Source organism: Vicugna pacos, chromosome 10 (assembly GCF_048564905.1).
Source record: "Vicugna pacos chromosome 10, VicPac4, whole genome shotgun sequence".
In the NCBI taxonomy this organism is placed as follows: Eukaryota; Metazoa; Chordata; class Mammalia; order Artiodactyla; family Camelidae; genus Vicugna; species Vicugna pacos.
In genome coordinates, this window is record NC_132996.1 from 24,926,174 (window position 1) to 24,952,397 (window position 26,224).

Below are 26,224 nucleotides of genomic sequence, written 5' to 3' on the forward strand. Positions count from 1 at the left end.
CACTACTTTAATTTTACTTATTTATACCATTCTTCACTCTAGGAAGTATTTGAGGCAATTGAACTCTACCCCTAAGCAAATAATATTCTCAGTTTCTTTACTCTAACTTCGTAAGCAAATTTTATCTTAGGAATCCAAACAGAGATTGAAACATGGAAAGACAGTGGCTGACTTCTCTTGACTTGGCTCCACAGAAGGTAGTTGCATCACTTTTCCTAAGGATTAATGTTGAGGTTTAAAATTCACCTAGAAAAAAATCAGTCTCTTCACTAAATTGGAATTATTTCTGCACCTTTTTCAAAACCAAAGACTCTACAACCCAACCTAGAGTTTAAGACTCTATGTCCACTGATTCTTCAGATTTAGATAGAGTACAGAAGAGCCCTTGTTAGTGGATAGTGAAATAATGATGATGATGATGGTAATGACGATAGTTAACATCAATTAACAATTACTATATGTGAGGCATTGTTCTAAATATTTCACATGTATTAACGCATACAATTCTCTCAACAATCCTATGAAATTGGTAATATTGTCTCCATTTTATAGATGGGAAAACTGAGTCACTGAGAGGCTAAATAACTTGCCTAAGGTCACACAGCTACTAAATGTCATCTTCAACAAGAATACGTCATGCTACTGAAACTGCCACATCACAGGTGGAAAGTATAAAATTTTTCTAGTGTGTTTTATGTCTAACTTTTGCCTTTGATTTATACTAACTGGGCACTGCTATCTAATCACTACCACGGAATGGAACAAATAAATTACAGCTTGAGAAGAATTTACATTCAGTTCAGAAAGGAATTTCTAGGAATTCAAGGAATTCTCAATTGAGTTACTGTGGGAAATCTGCAAATTCCTTCCTGGTTTAACACAGTCCTACCTAAATCATGGGAAAGAGAAATTCATAAGATTTCCCCATAACCCTTACAATTTTGTTATCATGTAATCTCCAAGTTGATTCTACTTCTGAAACAGAGAATGAATGACACAAACAAGAAAGACAGAAAGGGGCTATTGCTAATTGTCAAAGGAAAAAATTCTAAAAGCTATACAGCATTTTCTTGGTGTGCTCCTATTTTGCTATCATTTTATTAAAATATCACTAATAAATTTGCTTGGTAAGAGCTTACCACACAAATAATGCCTACACTTACCTGGTATATTGTTTAAATGGCAGAAATTATGGAAGATTAATAATCTGAAACACATGAATATACACTATTGAAAAGATAAAATTTGCAGTGCAAAAGACACAACTGCAACTTTTAAAAAGATCTATAGATCTTCCAAATTTCTACTCATGCAAACACGCTCAAATTTTTTTAAGTGCGTGAAAAATGAAACATTAGGTTAGAATTAGATTAAAATTCTTCTATTTGCTTAGCAGAGAGGGTGTAAATATGCATTAGTTGCATGAACTATCTAAACAGAATTTTAAAGTTTTCTGTAAACATCTTACTCCAGGGCTTTCCTGGGATACCTAAGTTTCAAAGAACAGCTCTCTATTCATACTAAATACAGCAAGAGATGACAGAAACCTGGCTCCAGCCCCTTTCATAAGAAATCTAACATGATACTAATGGAAGTACCTTGGCCCTCTCATCCTTTGGTGTGCAGGGCACCAGTACGAAATCCTCATCCTCATATAAAAACTCACACAGTATCTCATGAATTTTGGCTGATGAATTTTGGTTAAAAGAACAGTAATTCTGGATAGCCATTTTCTTCAAAATCTAGATGCAATGCTGGCAAGAGTGGCCCAATTAAAAACTGTGAAGCCCCTTGACATTCTAGGATTTAATATCATAATATTCTGACATGTTTCAAAACTGAATTAGAGTATCAAACTTAATAAACAGTCTTGTGCCAAATAATAAACATGTATGGTTCAAGCCACAAGCAAGGCTTTTCTTTGATCCCAGACACTCCACTCCTTTTGTTTCCACCTCCTTTGTGCTCAATCTTCTAGGCTTTCTCTTCATCTTTCAACCACATTCCTTCTGGCCTAAGCTGCAGTTCAGAGTGGGGGAGGGAAGGGAGAGGAGAAAGGGAATGCAGTCAGTTCAGATGCATTCCTCCTTGGCTCAAATTACTTTTTCCAGGCTCAGAGTATGAAACCCTCCTATAGATAATCTTTGGAATTAGGTTCTGTTGCTACTTCTGAGGGAATAAGAGCAGAGGAGATGGAGAGAATGAGGGATCTATGTCTTCCTCACCATTCCCCACTCACTGACCCTCGGGCTCAACAAGTAAATATGATCAAACTAAAACCAAAATATAAAATTATTAAAACAGGAGTACGGAAAGACCTAAGAAGCTTAAAATTATACACTGAAGTAAATTCTTTCACAAAATTAAATTCATGTACTAAAGAAATCAGAAAGGAGAGAAAAAAAGAGGAAACAAGTAGATAAAAGCCAACTCTCAATTATCCATACTAAAAGAGGAGGGAAAGGGAGAGGTCAAATAGATTAAAGAAACCCACATATTATCCCAAAATACTTTGGCAAATACTTGTAAATCCTTCCACGAAACCTTTTCCAGGAGAACTAATAAGTAGTAAAATGACTAATTAAAATTTTCACCTCCTCTCCCTTCCCACCCTCTGACTAGAGGTACTTCTTCCAAGCAGCAAAATAGCTAAAGGGTGGGCAGTATTAGGAGGGGGAGGAGGGGAAGAGAAGGAAAAGCAAGGGGCATGGTTAATTCATAAATGGAATACGTGCCCCTGAATAATTGAGAGCTTCAATTCTGAAATAAATACAAGAAAAAGCCTGAAATAATAATAACCTATTTGCATACCTGTAACTTGGTCTTTCACCCAAATATAAGGATAAATTCATTCTTTAAAGGGGAAAAAAGGAAAAGGAGACTAAATAAATGTTATCCTTTAAGTATGAAAGTGATGCATCAACTTACAACTAATTGCCCCGCAATACTGTTTTAATGCTTTTAAGGTACAAATTTTGTCTCTAAGTGACTCTGAATGCAAACTAGTGTTTACTACTTTATTATCGAGCATAGTTACCAGTTCTCAAATTAGACTCTAGGCTTAATTATTATTTTTAGAGTATCCCAAGTCAAAGGTTTAGAGCAATTTAAAGAAGGAATACATTAATATTGGAATGTTTCAGCCATGTTGGTGTAACAACTAAATACTGAATGTCGCTAGTGTAAAATTTCCAAATTTCTACAGTGCGTACATACCTACCACCGAAAAATCTCAAAATTCAAACAGCTAAACTTTCAAACTACACAGTTAAAAAGGTAGCACCCCATTTTATCAGTTAACTAAAATGAGGAACAGTGAAGCACAATGTGAAGCTAACGGATCTACGGGGTCAATATAAATACTGACAATTGGTTTAAAAGCTCTATCACATTATGGAAATGCACTGAATTATTCTCTTTAGTTATATTTCACATTAAAACATCAAAGTAAAAGACAAATAAATTATTCTACAACATACCTTACTTTATAAAATGTTCCTATCATTTTGTATTAACATTTAAAGGATAATTTCTGATCCTTTCTATTTTTCAGGAAGCACTGTCCCCATACACACTGTTAATGCTTGATCCCTGCTCAAGCTTCCACCACCCTCCACCCCACCAGTCAAAGAGTTATAATGATCTGAAACCAATTTGATAAGAATCCTTTATAATTTTATTTTGTTGGCTTTTCAAAGTTAATTAAGGCATACTGTATTCATATTTCTCAAAAGCAGAACATATATTTTACAATCTCTTCTGAACTTCAAAATACATGAAATATTAGAGTCAGTCATCAAAAAATTTATAATGCCTATCTATCAAGCAATATACACATATCGAATACCATTACAAAAAACCTCTAAGGGGCTGTCAAATTTGGGGAGCACACTACTTTGTTACTGAACTTTGCTTCAAGTAAAGGAATCATCTGATAAACTGTGGCAGCCTTTTGTTATACAGAGATTACACCGTAACAGGATTTGACCTGAGAACTTAAAGCTTGCCTAACTAAATGCAAAAACATAACCAACTGAATAAACAGTTAACACAGCTATGGTCAAGGATCCCTGAGTACAGAGATAACTACTATCAAGATAAAAGACTCGGGAATTTGCTACACAATAGGAAGACTGTTTCAAAACTATGGTATACTACAGTCATTAAAAATCAGGGGTGGTATGACTAATGGCTTACTTATGTGCAATTGTTGTTAACCGTTCATCGTTTACTGCTCTCCGAACTTCAGCACGGTGGCGTTCTGTTGAGATGCTATGAAAAAAAATAGCCATTATAGAACTCTGCCAAGCAGGCAGCTCTTTTCTATACTTTTATTAATGTTTAAGTCAACACTTTGCTTGGGGAGAGGGAACAGGACTGATTTGTAAAAAGATATAGACAGGGGCCATTATCTTCAAATGCTTTAATTAAGCTCATAGAAGAGGATTTATACTAATTCTGTGTAATTGCAGAGATAATTAGTCACAAATTAGAAATCACAGGCAGACAAATTCAGCTTGATATCAAGTTATGAAGTCCAAAACTTAGAAATGCCAGACAGTGTTCAAGATTAGCAGAAGTTCCTGTTATCTAAATATGCAAACAGCCACTGAATGACCCCCTAATCATGGTTACTGAGAAGAGAACTTTGGCCCTCAGAAGAAAGTCTTTTAGTCTTTTCTAAAGCTTAAAAGTCTATAATTTTATGTTCAGTGAATATAATAAATGAAAGTGACAAGATAATCTGTTTACTGTGCCTATATAGTATGAAATTTGACACCAGGATATTACTCTTGTATTACTCAACACTTCAACTGTGTCTTCTACATTATATCATGTTACCACTATGGTAAAAATGTGCTTATGTTGATCCTGATAAAATATATGTTAAGTTAATACTAAACAACTGAATAAATAGCTACACCCATTCCATTTATAAATACTCAATAAAATGAATATCCCTCTTCAAATTGCAATTTCTATTGCTAAGCTAAATCAATACAAATGACTGAAATACTTAAGGGGCTGGAAAGCAGAATTAATGAGCAAATACAAACAAAGAAAAAAATACAAATTGTTAAATATGAAGACCATAAGACGAGGATTTGGCTTAATAACACCCTTATTTTAATGTTAACTAAGTATAGGAAAAGTTTCCCCTATTTCCAGTTAAAAAAAGAATAGTACAAAATGGACTTAAATGTAGACAGGAAACTCCAGTTAAAACAGAACTGAATTTTCTGAGAAAGCTCAAGATATTAAGAATGGATCAAGGCAAAGTATCAAAGAACCTCTTTCACAAGACTTTTTTAATGAATTCAAGTGCCACTCTAGTAGGAAGCTGAAGGGATAAAGTATCCTTAAGGCTATGACTATATAATCACCACCCACTTCTATAAATTAAAACAGCAACTTCCTAGTATCTCCTTCCCCCTCAACAAATGCCACTGGGCTACTTTAGATCTTCATATCCAGTTGTTGCCAGCTCTTTGTTTCTTCACCGGCGTCAAAAATATCTCCTTTTTCCAGGTAGCCCAAACCTAAAATAATCTGCCTTAAATCTTTTCTGATTTGATTACAGAATAAAGGGGAAATTACATAATCTTCTATAGCAAAGATGGGATCTTTAAGCACCAACAACTTGGACACCTCTGTCTTCAACTTAAGAATGAAAGTATTGAAACCCCTCAAAATGAAATTTCTAAAGTCATGTCTCACAAACTTTTAGGATAATTTACCTAAGAACCTTTGAGAGTTCTCCAAGAAGATCTTTCTTTTCCTTGGTGAGATCTCCCTGTGCCCGAAGTGCACTGATAACTCCAGCATATGCCTCCAATTCTAGAAGAAGAAAATTATTTTATCAAGATAGGCTGTCAATATTTTAACACTACGGCTATATATAGTGAAATTCCAGGGCAGGAAACCTAAAAATCAATATGCAAATATTTTGTTAATGTCCTCTCAAAAATTTAATCTAATGACAGATTAAAATGTGACTTTTATAATCTTATCTTCTTTTTTAATTGCTTCACAGAAGTCATGCGTATAAAATGTTTAGGTAGAAAAATCTAACTGTAAATATCCATCTCACATATGATCACTGAAGAACATTTAACTCAGACGCTACCAACAACTAGGAACAGGTTCCAAGTGATATAAGAAGGCTGATAAGAGGAGTTTTTAGCATTATTGAAAAGTACCTTTACTGACCAAACTTTGAAATAGTTCCTTCAGTTTGCCAAAGAATTTGAACTACATTCCACCTCCCTCCTGGGTAGTTGAGAGTGCTGTGCAACTAAAAAACTACTGGACAAAGAGTCAAATGACCAGTTTCTGGCTTCAGCACTGCCTTGTACTAGTTGTGTGACCTTGGGCAAGTCCTTTCTCATCTCTGAGCCCCAGTTTCTTCATCTAGAAGACACTCTGAAGGTACCTTCCATTTCTAAGATTCTCTGCATCTATAAAAAGAACCATCAAAATGACTAAGGCAGATTAGTAAACATGACTTGCTCTTACAGCAGTCAGGACATAATATACTGAACTCTAATGCCAGACAATTTCATTTCACTATCTTCCTACAGCAACAACCATTATTTAATGAAACTGTCAGTCTCTAGTAGTGGTTAAAATATAAAACCAGAAAGCCCTCAATGACTCCCAACGAACCATGCCTGCCTCCCAGTGTACTTCCTTGTGTACTACCTTTTTATACTCCCTCCCACAGTGACTCTGGGCTTGGCATGTGACTTGCTTCGGCCAATGGAACATCAGCATACATGATGCAAACAGAATCCTTGCACACGGGGCCTCACTCTCTTGGAACCTTGAGATCATCAAGCTGTGAAGAAGCCCAGGATGAAAGGCCACATGGAGAGAGAGGCCCAACCATCTTAGCTGAACCCAGCTGAGTCCAGTCAACCAGCTAGGCTACCAGCTGAATACAGCCACATGAGAGCGCTCAGGTAAGACTAAGCAACCCACAGCATCATCAGAAATAATAAAACAGTTGTTTCAAACCATTAACACTATGAGACAGGTATATCTGATGGGAAGTAAGTGTCCAGACTACAGTTATCTTCTTACTGAAGGTAAGTTGCTACCAGTATTTGCCATTTGCCAATGCCTGACACACAACAGACAGCCAATGTTACCTAGATAATTAAGGCACGCATACCTGCATCCAAAGTACTATACCAATAATAAAACAGTAGCATTGTTCAATTCGTATTATTCACAGTTCTGTCAAAAAAAAAACTATATAGAAAAGTGTGCTGACCATACTAAATAGAAATGTGTGGTCCAACTGAATTATCCCATGTGTAAACATCCTGCATGTTCAATCTGTGCTGGAAATTGTGTAGATGTTTCATGGGGTCTCTCTGGAAGGACAAAGTTCTTGGTTCTCTGAAGCAGTGAAGGAAATACTTTGTTCCAGGAAACATACATTTCTGCTTTTATAAGGACCCAAAGTAGAGTTCAGAAAGGCACTGGGGATAACAAAGAAGTCACTATACTCTAAATGTTTATGCCCTATTTATGGACTATTTTATTCAACAAATCAGTATTGAGTCCTATTATATATACTACATAGTGTGTTAAATCCTGCCCTCAAGGAGTTAACTGTAGAATAAAGCTACAGTGAAACAAGTCATTGCACAATTATGATATAGTTTACAATACAGTGTTAAAGGTACAGAGGAAAAATACATCATCTAGTCTGGAAACATAAGCTTTAATCAGAAAAGGACCTGTGCATCAGGCAGGCAGGGAGAAAAATGCAAATGTGCAAAAGGAACAGAGAGAGTAAAAAGTAGATAATGTTTCATATAGACATTAAGCTTCCAGTAACAGTCAGTGAGAGTTTTATACTAGGGGAAGTAAAAATATATCTGTACCTGGTTAGTCACTAATTCAAACCAAACTACTAACTGAACATTACCACTACAGGATACTACAGAGAATATTTATATAAACAAAACAAAATCCCTATCTTCAAATCTAACAAGGATAAAAATGCAGAAGTAGTTTGGGGCCAGACTAAGGCATTATTTCCAGTCTAAAAAGTTTAGTTGGGACTCAGTGATTGATTAAATGTGAAAGAAATGGCAGAAGGAAAGAAATCAGATTTTTCAGTTTCCAAGATATTTAAGAAAATGGCAATACCATAAAAAGAAATGGAGGCAGAGAGAGGAAGCGGTTTAAGGGAAAAGTACACTTTTGGCCTACGGAATTTACAGTGATCAAGACACTATTACAAAAAAAGTGAAATTAACTAAAGAAATGTGACAAAGATTTCTGACATCTCAAGTCTCATTCCAAGTCTAACTAAAAAGTCATGAACAAAAGTAAGAAGTGGCAACCACACACAAAACTGGGACTCAGAACACAATTATCATGGATACACAACCCAAGGTATTTCTTCCCCTTCACTCAATGAGAAATTCATTCATTGTAAAGAACTTTTACTAGCTTCCCAATCTCATTCTCATTTGTTGATTTCCATTTAATGAGTATCTTCAGATTCTGACAATATCAAAGTTAGCTGAACTTCTGGTATTATTTTTGGCACCATTCTATCACAGTGTTAATTCCAATGACACATAAGTATAACAATAATTAATACATGCAAACACTACAGAAAACAAAAGAGTTGCCAAACTAGTTTTATAAAGCCCTCAATCCATTCCATTTAACCAGCCATTCAATTATACTATAGTCTATAAAGCCCCATGTTAGAGTTATAGATCAGGAATGGTCATTAAAAATAGGGCAGGGGAGAGGCAGGATAGAAGGAAGAAAGCATTTATCTATCAATGGTATGTTCAGTGTATCATAGAGAAATGTTCTCAGTTTCTTTACATTTAAGTAACACCTAAATGTTTAGCAAATAACGTTAAAATCATTTATAATTATTTTGAAAAGAATTTTTTAAGCTAATTCTTAAATGCAGTACCTTCTCTAAACTGTGGATCTAAAGCAAGTGTTTGAAAGCAACTCAAAGGTTTCACTGTTATGATAATGAGCCAACAGGTGGGGAGGAAGTCTTTCTGCAAATCACTATCAAGGCTCACCTCCCAAAGTGAAGGGTCATTGAAGATGACAAACCCTGTAGGAAGGCTCTTTTCTTTTGTATAGAAGCAGCTCTTCAGCAACATAACCCACATAGCTCTGACTAAAATTAAGGATAAATTTAGAGTTAAAGGTCATAATTTTTATATTTAAACATAATCTCTTGATTGAAGGCCACAACCAAAGCCCAGAAACTCTAACGCAATCCACTGTAGTTGTGATCTGTTCCTCTGCAATTATTTCAGCTATGAAATAAATATAAACCCAACTTTATAACTGGTGGCTAGCAAGTTACAGCAATTGCATATAAGTGTGTAGAAAATCATCCTCGAATTAGTACTAAAAGCTTCGATATGCAGTTAAAGGAAAAAAAAGGAATAATTGACCAAAACATAAAACAAAACAAAACAAAACAAAATCTCTCCATATGTGCTAAAATACAATGCTAAGAAGTAGTTTAAAATACAGCAATCCTCACAGTGGCCTAAGGGGAAATAAAAAGGGCAAAGAGTATAAGCAAGCAGGGCTAGAGTGTCTATGATTCAGATTTATACATAGCAATCCCCAACAAAGATTTCCTTTGAAGAAAAGATTCACCTACAAATAAATTAATGTCTGAAAGCACTTGCTTTAGAACACTATATATTCAGATATGAGGCACTGTAATTGGCCCTTTTTATATACACGTAATCCACATACCAAACTTACGAGGCAAATATTACTATTCTTCATTTACAAAAGTGTCAGTAGATTTAGGAAGATTAAACAACGTGTCCTTGGATTATGTGGTTCATTAGTAACAGGACCAAGACCCCAGTCTGTCTAAATTCAATGCCCACTTTCCCTGCCAAAATCATAGACATTTAAATAATTCGGGGGGGGGGTGGTATAGCTCAGTGGTAGAGTGCATGCTTAGCATGCACGAGGTCCTGGGTTCAATCCCCAGTACCTCCATTAAAAAAAAATAACAAAAATAAAAATTAAAAAAAGGTATGCAGAGAACTTAGGGAAGGTGCTGTCATTATCTTTAAAATCAATCAACCAATCAATCATATCCACTGCCAAAACATTTACTGTTCTTTTTCAAATTATTTTTTCATTTACTGAACCTCTACTCTATGCTGGCTTAAGACTACGGTGGTAAACAAGACAAAAAGATCCTTCTTGGATCTTACAAGGCTGTATTTCTCAACCAAAGATCTTCATTTGAACCACAGAATATAGAAAATGATTTGAGTAACTATTTTTTTCTCAGTTTTCCCAAGGATAATACATAACTAATCCCATTCTAGATACATGAAGAGAAGTTAGTTCATTACATACAATGGATGCTTTAGCATTAGGGCTTAATTCTCTCCCTAAATGCTAGTTGAGGAAGGCTGCTCTAAAGAAAAAGAAGCACTAAATAATTCATTAAAAACATAATGGGTGTTTTGCTACTGATAGTAAAATATAATTTGGGAAAGTCAACATAGCTTACATTAACTTAGATTTCAGAAACACTATGTAATTCACATATACATTCATGAAGGTTAAAAGTATGTTAACGTGAGAATGGAATCCTAATCCCTGGGTTGAAATCCTGGCTCCATCACTTACTCTGGGTTCTAAGCTTCAGTTGTCATCTGTAAAACGGGGACAAAAAAAAAAAAAAACCTACATTTTTGGTTTGAGTGAGGGTTAAATGAGATGTTGAATGTAAAGGACTCAGAATAGCTCACTAGCTCTCAAGAATTCTTAGCTGCTATTATTATTATGATTCCTGCACTTACTGTGTACAAAGAACTATGCTATGCACTGGGAAAATAAAAACGAGTTAAACAGGAACTATACCTCTAAAGAATTTCTAACACAGCATGAGATATGACATCCATGTAACAGCCATGACCCAAACAGAAAGGGGAAAGTATGACAGAGAGACATAAAACATCAAAAATGAAAATCATACCCAATTTTCGAAGAATCCTTTTGCATTCATCCCTGCTGAGATCCAAAAGTGTTGGCCACACAACAGGCATTCCTGCTTCTTTTTGGTAGCCCCAAAGAGCTTGTCTTCCCTGCCAAACCAAAAAACAAAAACTCAAATTACCAAAGTACATTCGAAAAGTCACTCACCTGGAGAGCAACATGCTAAGAAGTAAAACCAGTAAGAATATCTCACAATCCCTATTTCACCACCACACTTTCCAACTTCTGACAAATGAAGAATTTAACCATTTGGGAGATAATACCTGCCTATCACAGCGGAAAAAGCACAGGTGTTAGACACCTCTAAGTTCTAGTTCGAGCTTTCAACTTACTGGCTGTGTGATCCTGGGTAAATTGGCCCATCTGAACATGTTTTACACATCTGTAAAACAGAGATTTTATCACTCAGTTTGTTATGAGGATTAAAGAACAGTGTATGTAAGGTTCTTATCACAGTGGCCAGCACATTATTTAAATAGATGCCACTACCTGTGTAACCTTGGGCAAGTCACTTCTGCTGGATTTCTCACTATGAGTTACATTAGATAAAATATATAAAGTTCCTAGGATAGTAAGTGGGTTAATGGAGCTCAGTAAAGTACTTTCTCCTCAAGTCTTAACCATGATAGATGAATTTACACTCCATAGCCTTTAAAGAAACATTTACCAAAAGTTTAGATATCAGCAACTTGGCACGGGGAATCCCCTGGTCTAGAGGATAAAAAGACAACAGCGCTGGGCGCTTCCACAATACCTGCTTAGTACACAGTAGATCTGCTGCAAATGTTTGTAAAATAAATAAATGAATGATTATAGAGGGAATAACATAAATGAATGAATGAATGAATGAGCGAGCTCACTGTATCGTCGAGGAGTCTGGCGCCCATTCTCAATAACTGCTATATCCCGTTCGAGGCGCTGGGGCTGCTAACTCCAACTCCACGCCTGGAGTTGAAAGTCCCTCCCCCCTCCCCCTACTTCCCATAGTCCTCTCAGCTAAGAACCAACCCAGAGCAAGGAGAACCGGACTGCGCGCCCCAGCCGGCAGAATGACTTAAAAGAAAAGGGGTGGGGAGGAGGAAGAAGGGGCAGAGCCAAAGGAATCCGCTCCCTCCACAAGCCAGTCCCCGCCTCCCGACAGGATCTTGGAGGCGGCCGGCGACCGCCGGAATCAAGCACCACGTCACGGCATCCCGATGCGTCCCCGCCTGCGGACCCCACCGCGGGGCAGCATCGCACTGGAAACCTGGGCAGAGATTGCCGGAGCCCGCTCCGGTAACCGGAATCCTGTCTAATCCTTCCCCCAGTCAAGTGTCAAGGAGCCAAGCCCGCCCCGCCCCCTCCCCAAACACGCACTCTCTAGCAGCACCACAACAAGAGCAGCCCGCCCACCCTCCTCCCCGGTACTGCTCAGCGCCGACCCCAATGTCAAGCCCGCGACCTACGTCCTCTCAGGACCAGTAGCCGGAGCCAGGGGCCCCGGCCGGCATCAGCGCCTCGCTCCCTCCTCAGCAGAGAGGACAACGGAGAAAAAGAGTAGACGTTCAGACAGCCAGGCTGACGACCAAGACTCACCCGGAGGCTCCCAGAACTGGACCCCCGCAATCCCAGCACCAGGCCTGCCACATTCCCCCTCAGCCCACCTCGGGGAGCCCTACGATCCCGTTAGGAGACAACGGAGGATGGGGCTGGGCGCCCCAAGCCGGGCTCCGAATGCTTGGTCCGGCGCTCCTCCAGACTGGCTGTCCTGCCAGCTCTCCCCAGCATCCGGTCTGCGAGACACCCACCTGCCCGGCCTTTCTGGGCTCATCTAAAAGGCTCCTCCGCCAAGACTAGGGGACACCAGGAATTGGGTTTGTTTGCGGTGCCTCAGAAGGGGCAAGATGGCGACAGGTATCAGGGCGCAGGCGCAGCCGCGCGCGGCCAGTCGGGAGGTGTAGTTCGCCTTTCCCGCCTTTCGGAGAATAGACACCAGAAGGCCTCCTTTCTCCCTGTCCCTCTTTTCCTCCACGTTTTGAAAGTCAAGGAGGAACAGCGCGGGGGCTGCTGGGAGTGGTAGTCCGAATCCAAACTCCCTCTTCTTTCTTTCTCAGTGCGCTGTCGCAAGCGCAAAGAAGGCTGGGATTGTAGTTTCCTTGGCTTCTCCATACTCGCCTCTCCAGCTTCGCGCGCCTCTCCTCCGGCTGCTGTCTCTCAGCCAATGGGCTGCGCTCTCTGCTACGTGTGGCGTCACACGTAGTGGCCAAGATGGCGTCGGTAGCTGGAGCTGAGGGTTCTCCGCGACCTTTGCTCTAGGGGAGGGTTACGGATGGTGGGAAAGCAGCTTTGTCCCTGAAGTGCCGTTGAGGATGACGATTGGATTCCGTAGTCTTGGGAGCAGTTTATCAGCGGTCTCCAGTCCAGCCAGACGCAGCGCGAGGAGAGAGAATCCAAGCTACGACACCCGACACTGGACATCTCAGTTGCTGGAACCTGATCTGGGGGTTGCGGAGTTGCCAGTAGAGAAGGGGAACCTAAGCGTGCTCGACTTCGGGTATCTCCACGTGTGAAGTGGGAATAATAGTGGTATCTCATGCTGTATCTGTCAAAGGCAAGAAGGAGAAGGGATTTATTTGAGGTCCTGCGAAGTGGTAGGTTCACCCTTCAGCCTTTGTTCTTATCTAATTTAATCACAGAACAATTGTGTGAAGAGGATATTGTTACCCGATTTTACGAATGAGAAAAGGGGCCCAACATGTAATTACTTTGCGGCCATGAGATTGATGCCAGTACCTGCTATGGTTAAAGAGCCAGTCAAGTCTTGTGGTTGCCCCCCTCCCTTTTAAATTTTATACCTTTGAAAATATCGGATCTGGTTAAAATGCTCACGTGAAAAGGAATTTTTAATATGCTTTATGATATTAACAAAGTTTTCATGTAAAATGAGTTTTCATGTAATATTACCCTATAGGGATGTTGTGATACACAACGTAGAGAAAAGTTATTTATAAATTTTGGCCCACTATACAAACGTGTAAAATTGTTCATGTTCTTGAATGGAGACGTAGGTTAGGAAGAGAAAATAAGTAACAGCATTTGGGTACTATTTGCCCATTACCTAAACATCATCTCTGAGGCCCAGGAAAATTGTTGTTGAAGCGCAAGTCTGCCCCTTCCAGGCTCTCCCTCCACTCCCTCCCTGAACTTCCAATGCAGTCCCTTACATCTGTTTCCTGCTAAATTGAGGTTTTCTGACCAATTACTTAAGAACTCTTGGAAAGATGGTAAGTGAAACTTTAATAGAAGATTTTGTAGTTTAACATACATTCTTTGAGTCTCGTAGCATCTTCGTGAGGCAGTATAATCAAGATTACCCCTACTATGAATAAGAAAAACACAAATATTCAAGAACTCATCTAGTTTCACAAAGTTGGGAATTAAAGGGAGCTCGGGTTTATAACCCCGGGTCTTCCGATTTCCATGTGTCTTCCTTTAAAACAAATGTCAAGGTGACAGGTAGTGGAGTAGAAATGGAAATACAAGCTGCTTATAAAACCTACCCTGACAATGGTAAGTAGTGTATAAGTCAAGAATTGCTATAGCATATCTTTGTGCTTAGTGGGTACCAAATACTGTCCTAAGCATTTCACATATTAATTCATTTTGAACTTAAAATAACTTTTATGTGGTAGAAACTATTATCTCTGATTGCAGATGAGGAAACTGAGGCATAGAAAGGAGAGTAAATAGCTTGTCTAAAGGTAAATTTTATGAATAAATGGTAAAACCAGGATTTAAATCTAAGCAGCTTGACTCTAGAGTCTGCTCTAGACCAGTGTGGTTCTCAAACTTCAGTATTCAAAGAAGCACTTGAGTACCTTGTCAAAACGTAAATTTTGATTGAGTAAGGCATAAAATCCTGTATTTCTAACAAGTCTCAAGGAATGTTGATGCTCTGGCATCAACTACAATGTCTAATCTACCGCATATCCTCCCTTTCCTCCTAACCATTTTTGTCTTTTGCAGCCAGAAACTGCCTTCTCCATGCTGCCTCTGACTACTCCATATTCCCAAATGTTCCCAACATTAAATTCTCTTCCTTAAGGATCAGACTCAAACTGTACCCTCAAGAATATTAATCCTGCCCCTACCTTTCCCTCTAGGGTGAGACAGGCATTCTTGTCTGCTCCTATACCACTTCCTACACATTGTGTTACAGAACTCAGAACATTGAGTTATGATCATTTGTTTGAAAATCTTTCTGACCAATGTGCTCTTTAACAAGAGGGGCCAGGTCTGTGCACTTTTTTGCCCAGCACGTAAGAATAATGGCTAATATTTATCCAGGGCTTTCTCTGTTCCACATGCTGTTACATACATAAATTTGTTTAATCTCCATTGTAGTCTTATGAGATATATTATTACCCCTATTGTATGTATGAAGAAACTGAAGCACAGAGATGTTAAGTAGTTTGCCCAAGGTAAAAAGCTAGTAAGTAGCAGAACCATGATTTCAAGTGAAGGCACTTGAACTTCAGAATATGTCTGGTAACTAATATGGGGGCCACCCTCCACTTACTTCCAAAGAGGAGAAACTAAGGCTCGTTATTTTGCTAGACATGAGTATAACTACCTCTGGTCTGGGAAAATATTGAAGTACAATACCAATCTCAAATTTTAATCCCCTTTTGACTAAACAAGTTAAGCTAGTTTCTTGGAACAAACTTCTTCAAGATGCCTATCATCTGCCATTCTAATTTTGTGATACTGTATTGGAGAAGGTAGATTTCACCATTATCGTGAAAATATCTGTTAAGCTTCTATGGTATTGTACAGGTAGACAAATCGAAATGGGTTAAGACCTTAGAGATTCATTTTCTAAATGGAAGGAAAAAAAAAAAGAAGAAGAAATCAAATAAGTTAACCAAAGTCATACAGGAATTTCATGATACGACTGTGACTGGCAACCAGCCCTTTTGACTTACAGGCTGCTGCTCTTTCCACTGTATCACACTGCCCTTAGAGTCCTAACTTCAGAAAGTTTTATTACCACACTGGTATAGTCAAGGTGTGTACTAAAAAGGAGACTAGCAAGACCAAAATTTTTTTTAAATACAAATAAAATATCAAATAGTAGATCAAAATAAGTGAATTTGGGGGGACAGAAAAGAAAGAAGGAAAGTAAACTGAAAATAACTGTCACTTACATAACGCAGGCTCAATGGAGGATCAAAAGTGTTTTGAACACTCTAGAAAAGTTTCAAAAAGGGCAAATGACCCAGCCACTGCCTTGTCTGCTGCCTCTATTCTCTCCCCCGCTGTCCATTAAATTCTGTAGTTTCTGCTTCCTAAGTATCTGACCCCATTGTTTTAGTGGGCTAATGGTGAGATTTCATCACCTGTGTGGACTTTTTTACCAACCCTCTTTCTGCAAAGGAACCTCTTGCACTCCTTGCCAGGTTTCTTACTCCTTAACCCTCACCAAATTGCTCTTCAACTTCAGTGAAATCCACAGTTTAGTCTCCCAGTTCCAAGTCTGTTCCGTCCTCTGGCTTTGGTTTCCTCCCTTTCTACCCTGGACTCCATGATCATTTATTTCAAACTCAGTCTCAGCACTTTCAAGTCCATTCAGCCATCTCTGTCCTTCCTGAATCTGCCACACAGACTTTAAAATAGCTTTCACCTTGAATCAGTTTCTTCCATAAATCCCTCCCCATGGTGATATGTCTATTAGTTAACTGCTAGTGCATAAGTTATTCCAAAATTTAGTGACTTAAAACAACAATTTTTTAAAATTTTCATACAGTTTTTGCAGTTTCAGTGGAAATCAAGAGTGGCTTAAGTGGGTGGTTCTGGCTTGGGATCTCTAAGATTGCAGTCATCTGAAGGAGGATCAGCAGTCAATGTAGGCCACTCACATGGTTGGCAAGTTAGTGAGGCAAGAGGTCTGTTTCTCACTATTTGGACCCCCTTAAAAGGCTGCTTGAGCATCCTTGTGACATGGTAGCTGGCTTCACCTAGAGCAAGTGATCCAAGAGGGCAATGTAGAAGCTGCAGTGTTATGCCTGCGTGTGTATACAAAATTAGGTTTTACACTTGTGTGTATATAATACATGCATACCCTGAGAGGAAATTTGTACAAAGCAGTAAATCTAGAACAATTTGTTGGAAATGAGTTGAAATAGTGTTAGGTAACATTTATTTAAGACTAATAAAGAAAAATAATTTGTCCAAAGTTAGTTATCACCAGAAGACTCTTGCCAAGGATGCACAGATAATACAGTCCTGGTTATCTATGGTTGCTTAACAAACCATTCCTGTGGCTTAAACAATTTACTTTGCTCACAAATCTCCAGTTTGGGTAGGGTTTAGTGGGGACAGCTCATCTCTACTCCTCTGAGCATGAGCTGGGGCGGTTTGAAGTCTAAGATCTGGAATCATCTGAGGGCTCATTCATTCCTGTGATTAGCAATTGATACTGGCCCTTGGCCTGGAATCTTGCTGGAATTATTAGAAGGAACATGTGTACGTGGCATCTCCATGTGTCCTAGGCTTCGTTGTAACATGTGGCCAAATTCCAGGGGCGAGTTACTGGAGAGAAGGAGGCAGGAGGAAACTATATAATTTTTATGATCAAGCAGTGAGAGTCATGGCATTATTTCTGCCATATTCTTGATTGGAATAGTCAAGCCCACACAGGTTCCAAGGGAAATAGATTCCATTTCTTGATGGAAGAGTAATCAAGTTCTAAAAGAACGTTTGGGTCTGGAAATGTTGCTGTGGCCATTTTTGGAAAACATCCTCTGTCCACAACAGTTCATATCCTTCTCACATGCAAAACACTTGTTCCTTCCCCCCAGAACCCAAAGTCTCTTCCCCTTATAACAGCAGGCTTGGGCTGCTCAGAGACTAGGAAGTTTTATAGTCATATTATGAGATTTTATTTATATAAACTTCAAAAGCCGTCAAATAGCTGTAATTATAGAAGTCTGAAGAGTAAATATCTTCAAGGGAGCAACTACTTGAATGGAGCATGTAGGACCCTATCAGGGTGCTATAAATATTCTGTAACTTGATTTGGGTAGGGATTATATGAATAGATAAGCAAATATAAAAGTTTATCAAGCTGTACATGTAAGATTGTGTCTTTTATGTAGGTTATACCTCAATAAAAAGTAAAAAGACCCCGCAGTGGTGGATTCAAGTCATGACACATTTGTCAATACTCATGAAATGTACACCACCAAGAATGAACCGTAACATAAACTGTGGACTTTGGGTGATAATGATGTGTCATTGTAGGTTCATCAGTTGTCGCAAATGTACGACTCTGGTGTGGGATGTTGATAGTGAAGGGGGGCAAGAATAGTGGGCATATGAGAACTTTCCACTCAATTTTGCTGTGAACCTAAAATTGCTTTAAAAAATAAAGTTTATTAATTTTTTTTAAAAGTGAAAGAGGATAGGGAAAAAAAATCCTACCTGTACCAGTTAGGAGCGTGTATGTGTGAGACAAATGGTAGATGAATGAATACATGGATGGATGAGTGAGTGAGTGAAATGATTTAAGGAAAAATGGAAAATTTTGGTTCACATTAATTAAAAGTAAGTCCTGATGTAGTTCTGGATTTAGGCATTACTGAATCCACGGATTCAAGCAGGGCCAATCTTAGTACCTCTCCATCTCTCAGTTCTGTCTTCTACTGTGTTGGCTTCATTCTCAGGCTCTGTGTGTTGGCTCCCAGCAGTTCTAGGCTTATATCATGCCCTTCTTATAGCCTCAGCAGAAAAGAACACATGCCATCTCTTCCAATAGTCTTATCAAAAGTCTTGTCTGTTGCTCTTGGCTCCATCTGAGTCACATGCCAACCCCTGAACTGTAATGTCCCGGTTTGTCAAGCCCAAAGCACTTGTTACTCTCTGGGAAAGGGGGTAGGGTGTGGGTAAAGTCACCTAGTCCCAGAGCACATAGAATGGGTGTGAGGGTGGGCTTGGTTTCCCTTAGGAAAGTTAAGGTACTGTTATCACAGGAAGATAAAAAATGCTGTACAGCGAAATCACAGATGCTTACTAAAATAAATGATGGCAACGTGTGATAAGAGTCATAAAAATGTTCATACCCTTTGATACAGGATTCCCATTTGTGGGAATAATCCAAAATATGGGAATACTTATATTTACAAAGAATTTTCAATGCTATCCAAAAAACAGACAACTTAAAATTATTTTACAATAGGAGAGAATTTACATATCCTACACATCTGTTTCAGTATGTAGTCATTTCAGATCAAAATTACAAATAACTAACATCAAGGGATATGCTTGTAAGAGGAAAAAGCATATACATGTAAATATCAATAATAATAATAATAATAGTAGTAGTAGTAGTAGAAGAAAACATGCCAAAACAAAAACATTAAAGTGGTAGAACCATAGATGGTTCTTTATCCTTTACCATACTTTCCAAGTTTTCTTTTAGGTATTTATATTGTTATGATTTAACGTATTTTGTAAAACTCCTTAGTATCTTACTAAGAATACTTAATTCTCCTAAATATGGAGTAGAGCCCAAATAAAGAAACTGCTTAAAAAAAAAGAAGAAGAAAGAAAAAGAAACTGCTGCATCAATTGACTAATGATTCTGGTTAAGTCATAGATCCTCAAAAGAAACCTCAGAGATACTCAGTTTAACCATCCGTTTTACAGAAGAGGTATCTGAGACCCAGAGAAGTGAAGTAACTTGTACAAAGTCATACAGGAACTAGAGGGCAGGTCCCCTGATTATCATGCTAATATTTCCTACACTGATTGAACCAATCAATTAAGATCTGGATTTTTATGACATTGTCTGCTTTTCTGAAAACCCATCCTCAAGTTCAAGTTGATATCCAGCCTTCCATTAATAATTCAGATTAAAGCAGTTATCGTGTTTGTTAGGAAAGTGATGTTTTAAAAATAATTTTAAAAACTGACATCATGGCCCTTTAGGTCTTTCCCTTTAACATCCTTGCACATCTTTCTTTGTAAGCAACTTAGTGAATAAAGCAAAGGAAGCCCAGATCTGGCTAAATTAAACAGACCAATGTTTACTTCTTTTGGGTAACAACTTCATTCATTTGATGAATGCCAGGCCCTGAAGATATGAAGATTAATAAGGTACAGCCATTATCCTCCTGGAGCTCACTGTTGAGCAGGGAAGTTAGACACATGCAGGTAACTCCATATACCATAGGAGAATGTTCACAAAGGTGTTTAACATGCACTATGGGATCTGAGAGAAAAGGATTGTTTCCATCACAGAAGGCTTCTTAGTAGCGAAAGCATTTAGGGTGGGCCTCATAGGGTATAGAGTTTTACCAGGCTGAGAAGTAAAGAGGGTATCAAGGGTGTTATGGCAGAGGAAATAAAAGAAGCAAAGGCATGGAAGCATAAAATTTATGGACACCTAGAAACGAAATAAGGGATATTGGACTCAACTGGGAGTACCTGTCAGAACAACTTGGTGAGCTCTATCAAATTTCGAAAGACTGTGATGTATACCCTTGGTGAAAAACCTTAGGTGGCCGTTGAGATCTTGTCTATACCCTAAATGATTACCACACTGCCCCACAGGAGAACACCAGACCAAATAACACAAGTTATTGCCATTTAATAATCCACATTGGAGCCCAAGTGACAAAAATACTGTCTGCTCTGGACGGTGATTTGACACTGATTAATGACTTGATCATTAGAAAGCCAAGGGGAATTGCAAGTGAAAATAGAAATAAAGACATAATCTCACACATTAAGTTTTCCCTAGTTCACTTTTGGAAAAAAAAATTAGGTTCACCCAAGTGCTAAGGTGCCTCAGGTGAGGAGCTGATGATAATCAGTAATTATCCAAGGTGAGATCCAAGATATTTCATAAAGATGGAAATAATAACCCTGTCAGAAATGGAAATCAGCTATCATGGGGGAGGGGGCTATAAATCCAAACATAATATCCAACTTGTCTTCACCTCAGCGAGTTTCCAACTGTTTATGACATTCTGCTGTGATTTGCCAGAGATGAAATGCATTTTTTTAAACTCTGCTCCAGCCAGCTGAATGAAGGGCTTGGAGCCATATTCTTTCAAAAAGTGTTGAGCACTTGTGAAATCTGCAGAGAAATAGTAGAAGGTGTCCGCTTTCTTGTCAGTTCCAATGAAGGTTTTTTTCCTTGTAGCCCTAGGATGGATCATTATTTTCTAAGTGAGCTAGTAGAAGACCAGGTCCAGTCTCCCATGGGTTGAAAGGGCACTTGTTGAGATGCTATGGTCCAGCGGTTCAAATCCAAGCCTTTCTAAAGGCAGAGGTAAAAAAGGAGCACACTTATGGAGAGTCTGGAGAACACATGTGTTGAGAAATGATTGTGGGAAGGAAATGTTCCAAATAACATTTGTGTGAGTATGCTCATGTACGTACGTACACACACACACACGCGCGCGCGCACACACACACACACACACACACTGAGCTGAAGTGTTCAAGGCCATCAATGGTGATAGCAGTTATCTCACTAGGCTCTCATTAGATTGGAGACTCCTCAAGAGCAAGGACTGAGGTTTTTGAGTTCTGAGCCCCCAGCACTGTTGAGTGAATTACTGAATGGCGTGTTCAACCTGAGGAGATGCGGTGTGAGCATGTGGCAATGTCTTCCCACTGACACCCCAAACTGCCTGAGGTTCCCCAGGTGGGCCTGGCACCTTAATGCTCTGCCGTGCTCTCCTTCCATTCTTCCTCTGCCTAGAATGCATTTACCCCACCCCTTCTCCCACCCCTTTGCCTTTTGAAGCCTCTCAAAATCCTTTCTATTCTTTATAGTTCATCTCAAATGTCTTTGGAAAATAATTCTCCAAGCACAAATGGGAGCAGGGCATGTTCTTGGAAGTCAGAAAGATTTGGGTTTGAATCCAGTTTTACCTCTTTCAAGTTCTTGAACAAGTTACCTCACTTTTTTGTGCCTTGGTTTCCTCCAGATGGGTTTTAGGGAAGATTTAATGTGATAATATATTTTTGGGGCCCAGCTCAGTGGCCAGCACAGCACAATGATCAGTACCTGTTCGCTCTCCTCCCTGAAACCCAGCTCAGGGCTTTAAAATGTTGGGTCCCTCTGCCTATACATTCTTTAACATTTCCATTAAACTTCTTTCCCCTGCCCCACCACTCCTTCCTCAACTATGATTATTCCCTCCTCTGTTCCATAGTGCTTTGTTTATGCCTGTTTTCTAGCACTGGGTAACTCATTGTCTTTCCCTCCCCTTTTGGCTGAAAATGCCTCAAGGGCAGTATATCCAGCAACTACATTAGGGACTAGCTTAGAGCAGACATTCCATAAATGGTTGTCTAATTGAAACAACATTTAACCCTGCTTTCCAGGAGGCGAAGTGAGCATGTAACATGTCTTCTCCCAACACCAGAGCTGAATGGTCTAAGTAGCAAGGAGGAAATTCCCCTGCAATTAAGTGGTTCAGCGTTGATTGCTGTCTGTCCAGTTCAAGTGAGCAACGCCTCCACTTCCAGACATTTGTTTCTCTCACTTCCAAACTCAGCCCAGCCAGAGGGGCATTCCCATAAGGGTAACTTAATATAATATATACATATTTATACATATAATATATATGTTGCTGATCTGATTAGAGTGTGAAATACTTTGGAGAAAATGCTCAAGAGTGAAGTTTTTCTGTTTTTGCAAGGGATAGAGGGTGAGGGAAAAAGAGGAAACTTGAAACCAGAGGAAAATCTGTTGTACCCAGGAAATGAACACATACAGCCAACACAACAGATATTGCCCTGAGTCAAAACTTCTGAGTCTGACCCATAAAGGACTCCATACTTAGCATTGATCCCAGGAAAAAAATTAAAAGAAGCAAAAACAAAAAACAACAACAAAAAATTTGCTTCCTCAGAAACTGTTCTTTGCAGTAATATCTGTACCAATGAACTGGAAGCAACCTAAAAAGTCATTCCAATTTAACAAGTATTTACTGAACTACTTATTACTAAGTGCAGGGGCATTGGAGTTATGAAGATATTGGTGAAGGTAGACTTTTAACCTTAGTCTGTTTTTCTATCCATTCAATTATTTTCATCCTTGGGAAAACACAGTATTTGAGTCAACACTCAACTAAGGAAGCAGAACTACTATGAATTATAGGATGAAGGATTTATTATAGGAATTGTGGGAGGAGCTGGGGCAGTGCAACTCAGAAAGTGGAGGGGGCAGGAATCAATGGAGTCACTAACCAGTCAATCCCAGAAGAAACCAAGCACACCCAGCTGCTGAATGGGGCTGTGATGAGGGAGCTGATGGAGAAGCCTAAGGCAGAAGTCTGTGGGTGCCCAGCCAAATATCTGCTGATGGGCTTGGAGCTACTGTTGGCCAACAGGGTCAGCAGTGGGGAAGAGCTGGATGTGGAGTGAAGGAGAGTGAAGACAAGAACCTGCTGGCACCTCCATGTCTGCTGTTGCTAACTAACCCCCATGACTTCAGAGAGCAATGGCTGTTGATTCACTTCTGCTTCCCAAATCTCAAGCATTTATTCTTTTTTAACCGAGTTTAACCTAGAGCCATACAGTTACAGCTTAACCAAGCTGACACACATAAATTTCCTCCATCACCACAAAGTCATTTCTGTCTTCTTCCAGTTTTCTACAGTAGAAAAAGAGTAGGCTTTTAAGTCTAACAGGCCTGGGTTCTAATCCTCCTTAGCTGTATGACCTCAGGTAAATTACATTTCTGGACCTTAATGGATCAGTAGCCCTTGCTCTGTGCTGTCATGGCTCCCTGTGCTTCTCTCTGTTGTAGTATTTATTTCATCTTTTTGTCATTATCTATTTATGTGTCCATTTCCTCCACCAGACCACAAGCTCAAGTACAGAAATTGTATCTGATTCCTCTTCATAGTTATGGTACATAACAGAGCCTGGCACAGAATAGATGCTCAACAGATGCTTGCTGAGAATGAATCCTTGAAATGGAGAAGAGGACCTCGTGACTATCAAGCTAATAGTGGAGCCCAGCACAAAGACATTAAGGCAGTGAGACCCATCTCTGTCCCTGTCACACTTTCAGCACCCTGTAAAAACAGGCTCCAGACACCCTTACTTCATTCAGAGCTTTTGTCTTAAACCGTTCCACTTCCCAGCTGTTTTAATTGTCCTGATTCCTGACTCCAGGGCTTGTCTTCCCTTTATCACCTACTATCACCTCTTGGACTTATTACTTGAAATGTTCAGACCTCGCGTTCTCTATCTTGTTTGAATTTTTATTTTCACCTCTGATTAAACTATTTTTACTTTTTTGGCATATTTCTCACCTCCCTACCCTAGGTTCTCAGGTTAGAGGCTCTGAAAGTCTCTGCCTTCAGGGAGTTCTCAGGCTGGCGAACACCAGATAAGGAAATAAGCAATTCCAGAATAGTGGGATAAGATGTTCAGGGTACTGTGGGAGCAGAGAAAGAATGAAGAGTGTCTAATCTTACTAAGAGAAGGGTAGCTGTCAGAAGGGAGTGTAGTTTGATCTGAATCTTGAGAAATTGCTGAAGAGATTTCCAGGCAGAGAGAGGCATTGCAGACAGAAACCAGCATTGCCGACAGAAACCAGCATTGCAGAGGTGTGAGGACAGGAGAGATGCACATCTGGGGTGCTGTAGGTGGTTAGTGTGGTGGGAAGAGCATGCGAGCATTGTTGGGAAGTGGAGGGAAATAAGCCAACGTTTTAAAATTGGGAGAGTTCACATAAAATTATGGATCTCCAGCTTCTGTTGAAAAATCAGAAGATCTGGGCACACCAGGTGCTCATTCTCACATAAGCTGTGTTATTTGTCCTTCTTAGATGCCAGACATGTTTTATAACTTGCTAGTCTCTACCACACCCTCTGTCATCCCACTTGCACTCTTGTTTTTCTTTAAGGGAAAAAATATTTCTTAGTACCCATGTCTCTGTGAAAAGGATGGGGAAATGAAAGTTAGACCACAAGGGCCAGGCATTCCAAAAAAGGGAGAATAGCATGTTTCTCTGTGGCTGTGAAGAAACATGTGTCTATTGGAGAATGGCAACTTTCTCTTAAACCCAGGCCCCTTCACTCATTTATGTTACCTGCAGGGTTTGCTATATAAAGAGCGATGACTTCATGGGGCCGCCTTACTTTTTATAAAACCTTGCAATGTTCACAGGCCATCAAGAAGGAATGTGCCGGGAGTGCTAGTCTTAAAGAAGGTGTAGGAGACATGTGCGTGTCTGGCCAGAGCGTGTCGAAGAGACGCCAACCCTGACTCTCAGAGCCTCAAGTAGGTGATGAATCAAGTAGAAAGAAATTAAGAGGACTCAGAAAAGGGCTTGTCCGTGGCCCAAAGGCAGCTAGTGGCAGGAGTTCTCTGCAGCCAGTGACAGCGTGGAGGAAATGCAGCGCAACCCTCACTCCCAGATCCAGAGCCAGAAGACCAAGCTGCTCCCAGTAATCATGCAGAACTGGCGCGGCTTCTCGGTAAGAGGGTTACTGTATCCTTCAGAAACCCCCCTGGTCCTCACATCCTGGGACTGACTGCACTGCACTTCCAAGTACTATCTATGGCCTCCAGGCTTCCCAGAACCTGGAAGTCCTGCTCTGAGCGCTTCGCAGCTGGCTGAGAGGCTGCCTTGAGCTCCTTTGGGGCCTTCTGTCTTCAGTGATAATTCTCTGCAGCTTGGCTCTGGCAGTCTTACCTCCTCTCCCTGTGTAACTGATCCTGGTCCTCTGGCTCTGTCAGCACCTCCACTGCATCCACCATGACATGTGTGAGCCTTGAGCTGGGCGGGAACCCTCCAAGTGAGGTGTGAGTTTCTTCCCAGGCCATTGAAGCTGCCTTTCCACAGCATGCAAGACACTTGGGCTCTGCTAGTCAGAGAGCAGAGCCTTCACTAGGTGGTCAGGGAGAAGGGATCCCTCAAATCTTCAAATTGATCTCCCTGAGTGCCATCTTTTCCTACACCAATTCTGCTTGTACCTGTTGAATTAACGTATGCTAAGGCATAATGCTAAGTATCTTGTGTTTCTGATCAAAAGTCTTCTTTGGCTCCTCATTTCCTACCAAATTCAAGCCAAGTCATCTGCCCTAGCATGCTGGACCTTTCTCAGAATGACCCCAAATGCTTTTCTAGGCTTATCTCCCACTATAAACACCAAACACAGCCAGAATAACACTT

At 39.7% G+C, this 26,224-nt stretch overlaps 1 protein-coding gene and 1 long non-coding RNA gene across 13 annotated transcripts in view; one reads left to right on the top strand and one right to left on the bottom strand.

Annotated features, from left to right (window-relative positions):
* EMSY (EMSY transcriptional repressor, BRCA2 interacting) overlaps positions 1-12,992 on the bottom strand; it is a 75,866-nt gene extending 62,874 nt beyond the window's left edge. For 3 of the 12 annotated variants that reach the window (XM_031681373.2, XM_031681370.2, XM_031681368.2), the window contains exons 1-5: positions 12,825-12,992; positions 11,370-11,419; positions 11,018-11,126; positions 5,739-5,838; positions 4,198-4,272 (exon numbers count right to left, since the gene is read on the bottom strand). In XM_031681373.2, coding sequence (XP_031537233.1) covers positions 4,198-4,272; positions 5,739-5,838; positions 11,018-11,126; positions 11,370-11,408 — 323 coding nt within the window. In that variant the 5' untranslated portion in view covers positions 11,409-11,419; positions 12,825-12,992. Of the gene's footprint in view, positions 1-2,811; positions 2,854-4,197; positions 4,273-5,738; positions 5,839-11,017; positions 11,127-11,369; positions 11,420-12,824 lie in introns of those variants that run through there. The other 9 variants (XM_031681369.2, XM_031681366.2, XM_006203315.4 and 6 more) reach the window with 7 other exon arrangements.
* A 283-nt stretch (positions 12,993-13,275) lies between these two features.
* On the top strand, positions 13,276-24,346 carry LOC140698677 (uncharacterized). Its single transcript, XR_012076505.1, has 2 exons — positions 13,276-13,667; positions 23,900-24,346. It is a non-coding gene; the product is annotated as an uncharacterized lncRNA (long non-coding RNA).
* Positions 24,347-26,224: the final 1,878 nt, after the last annotated feature.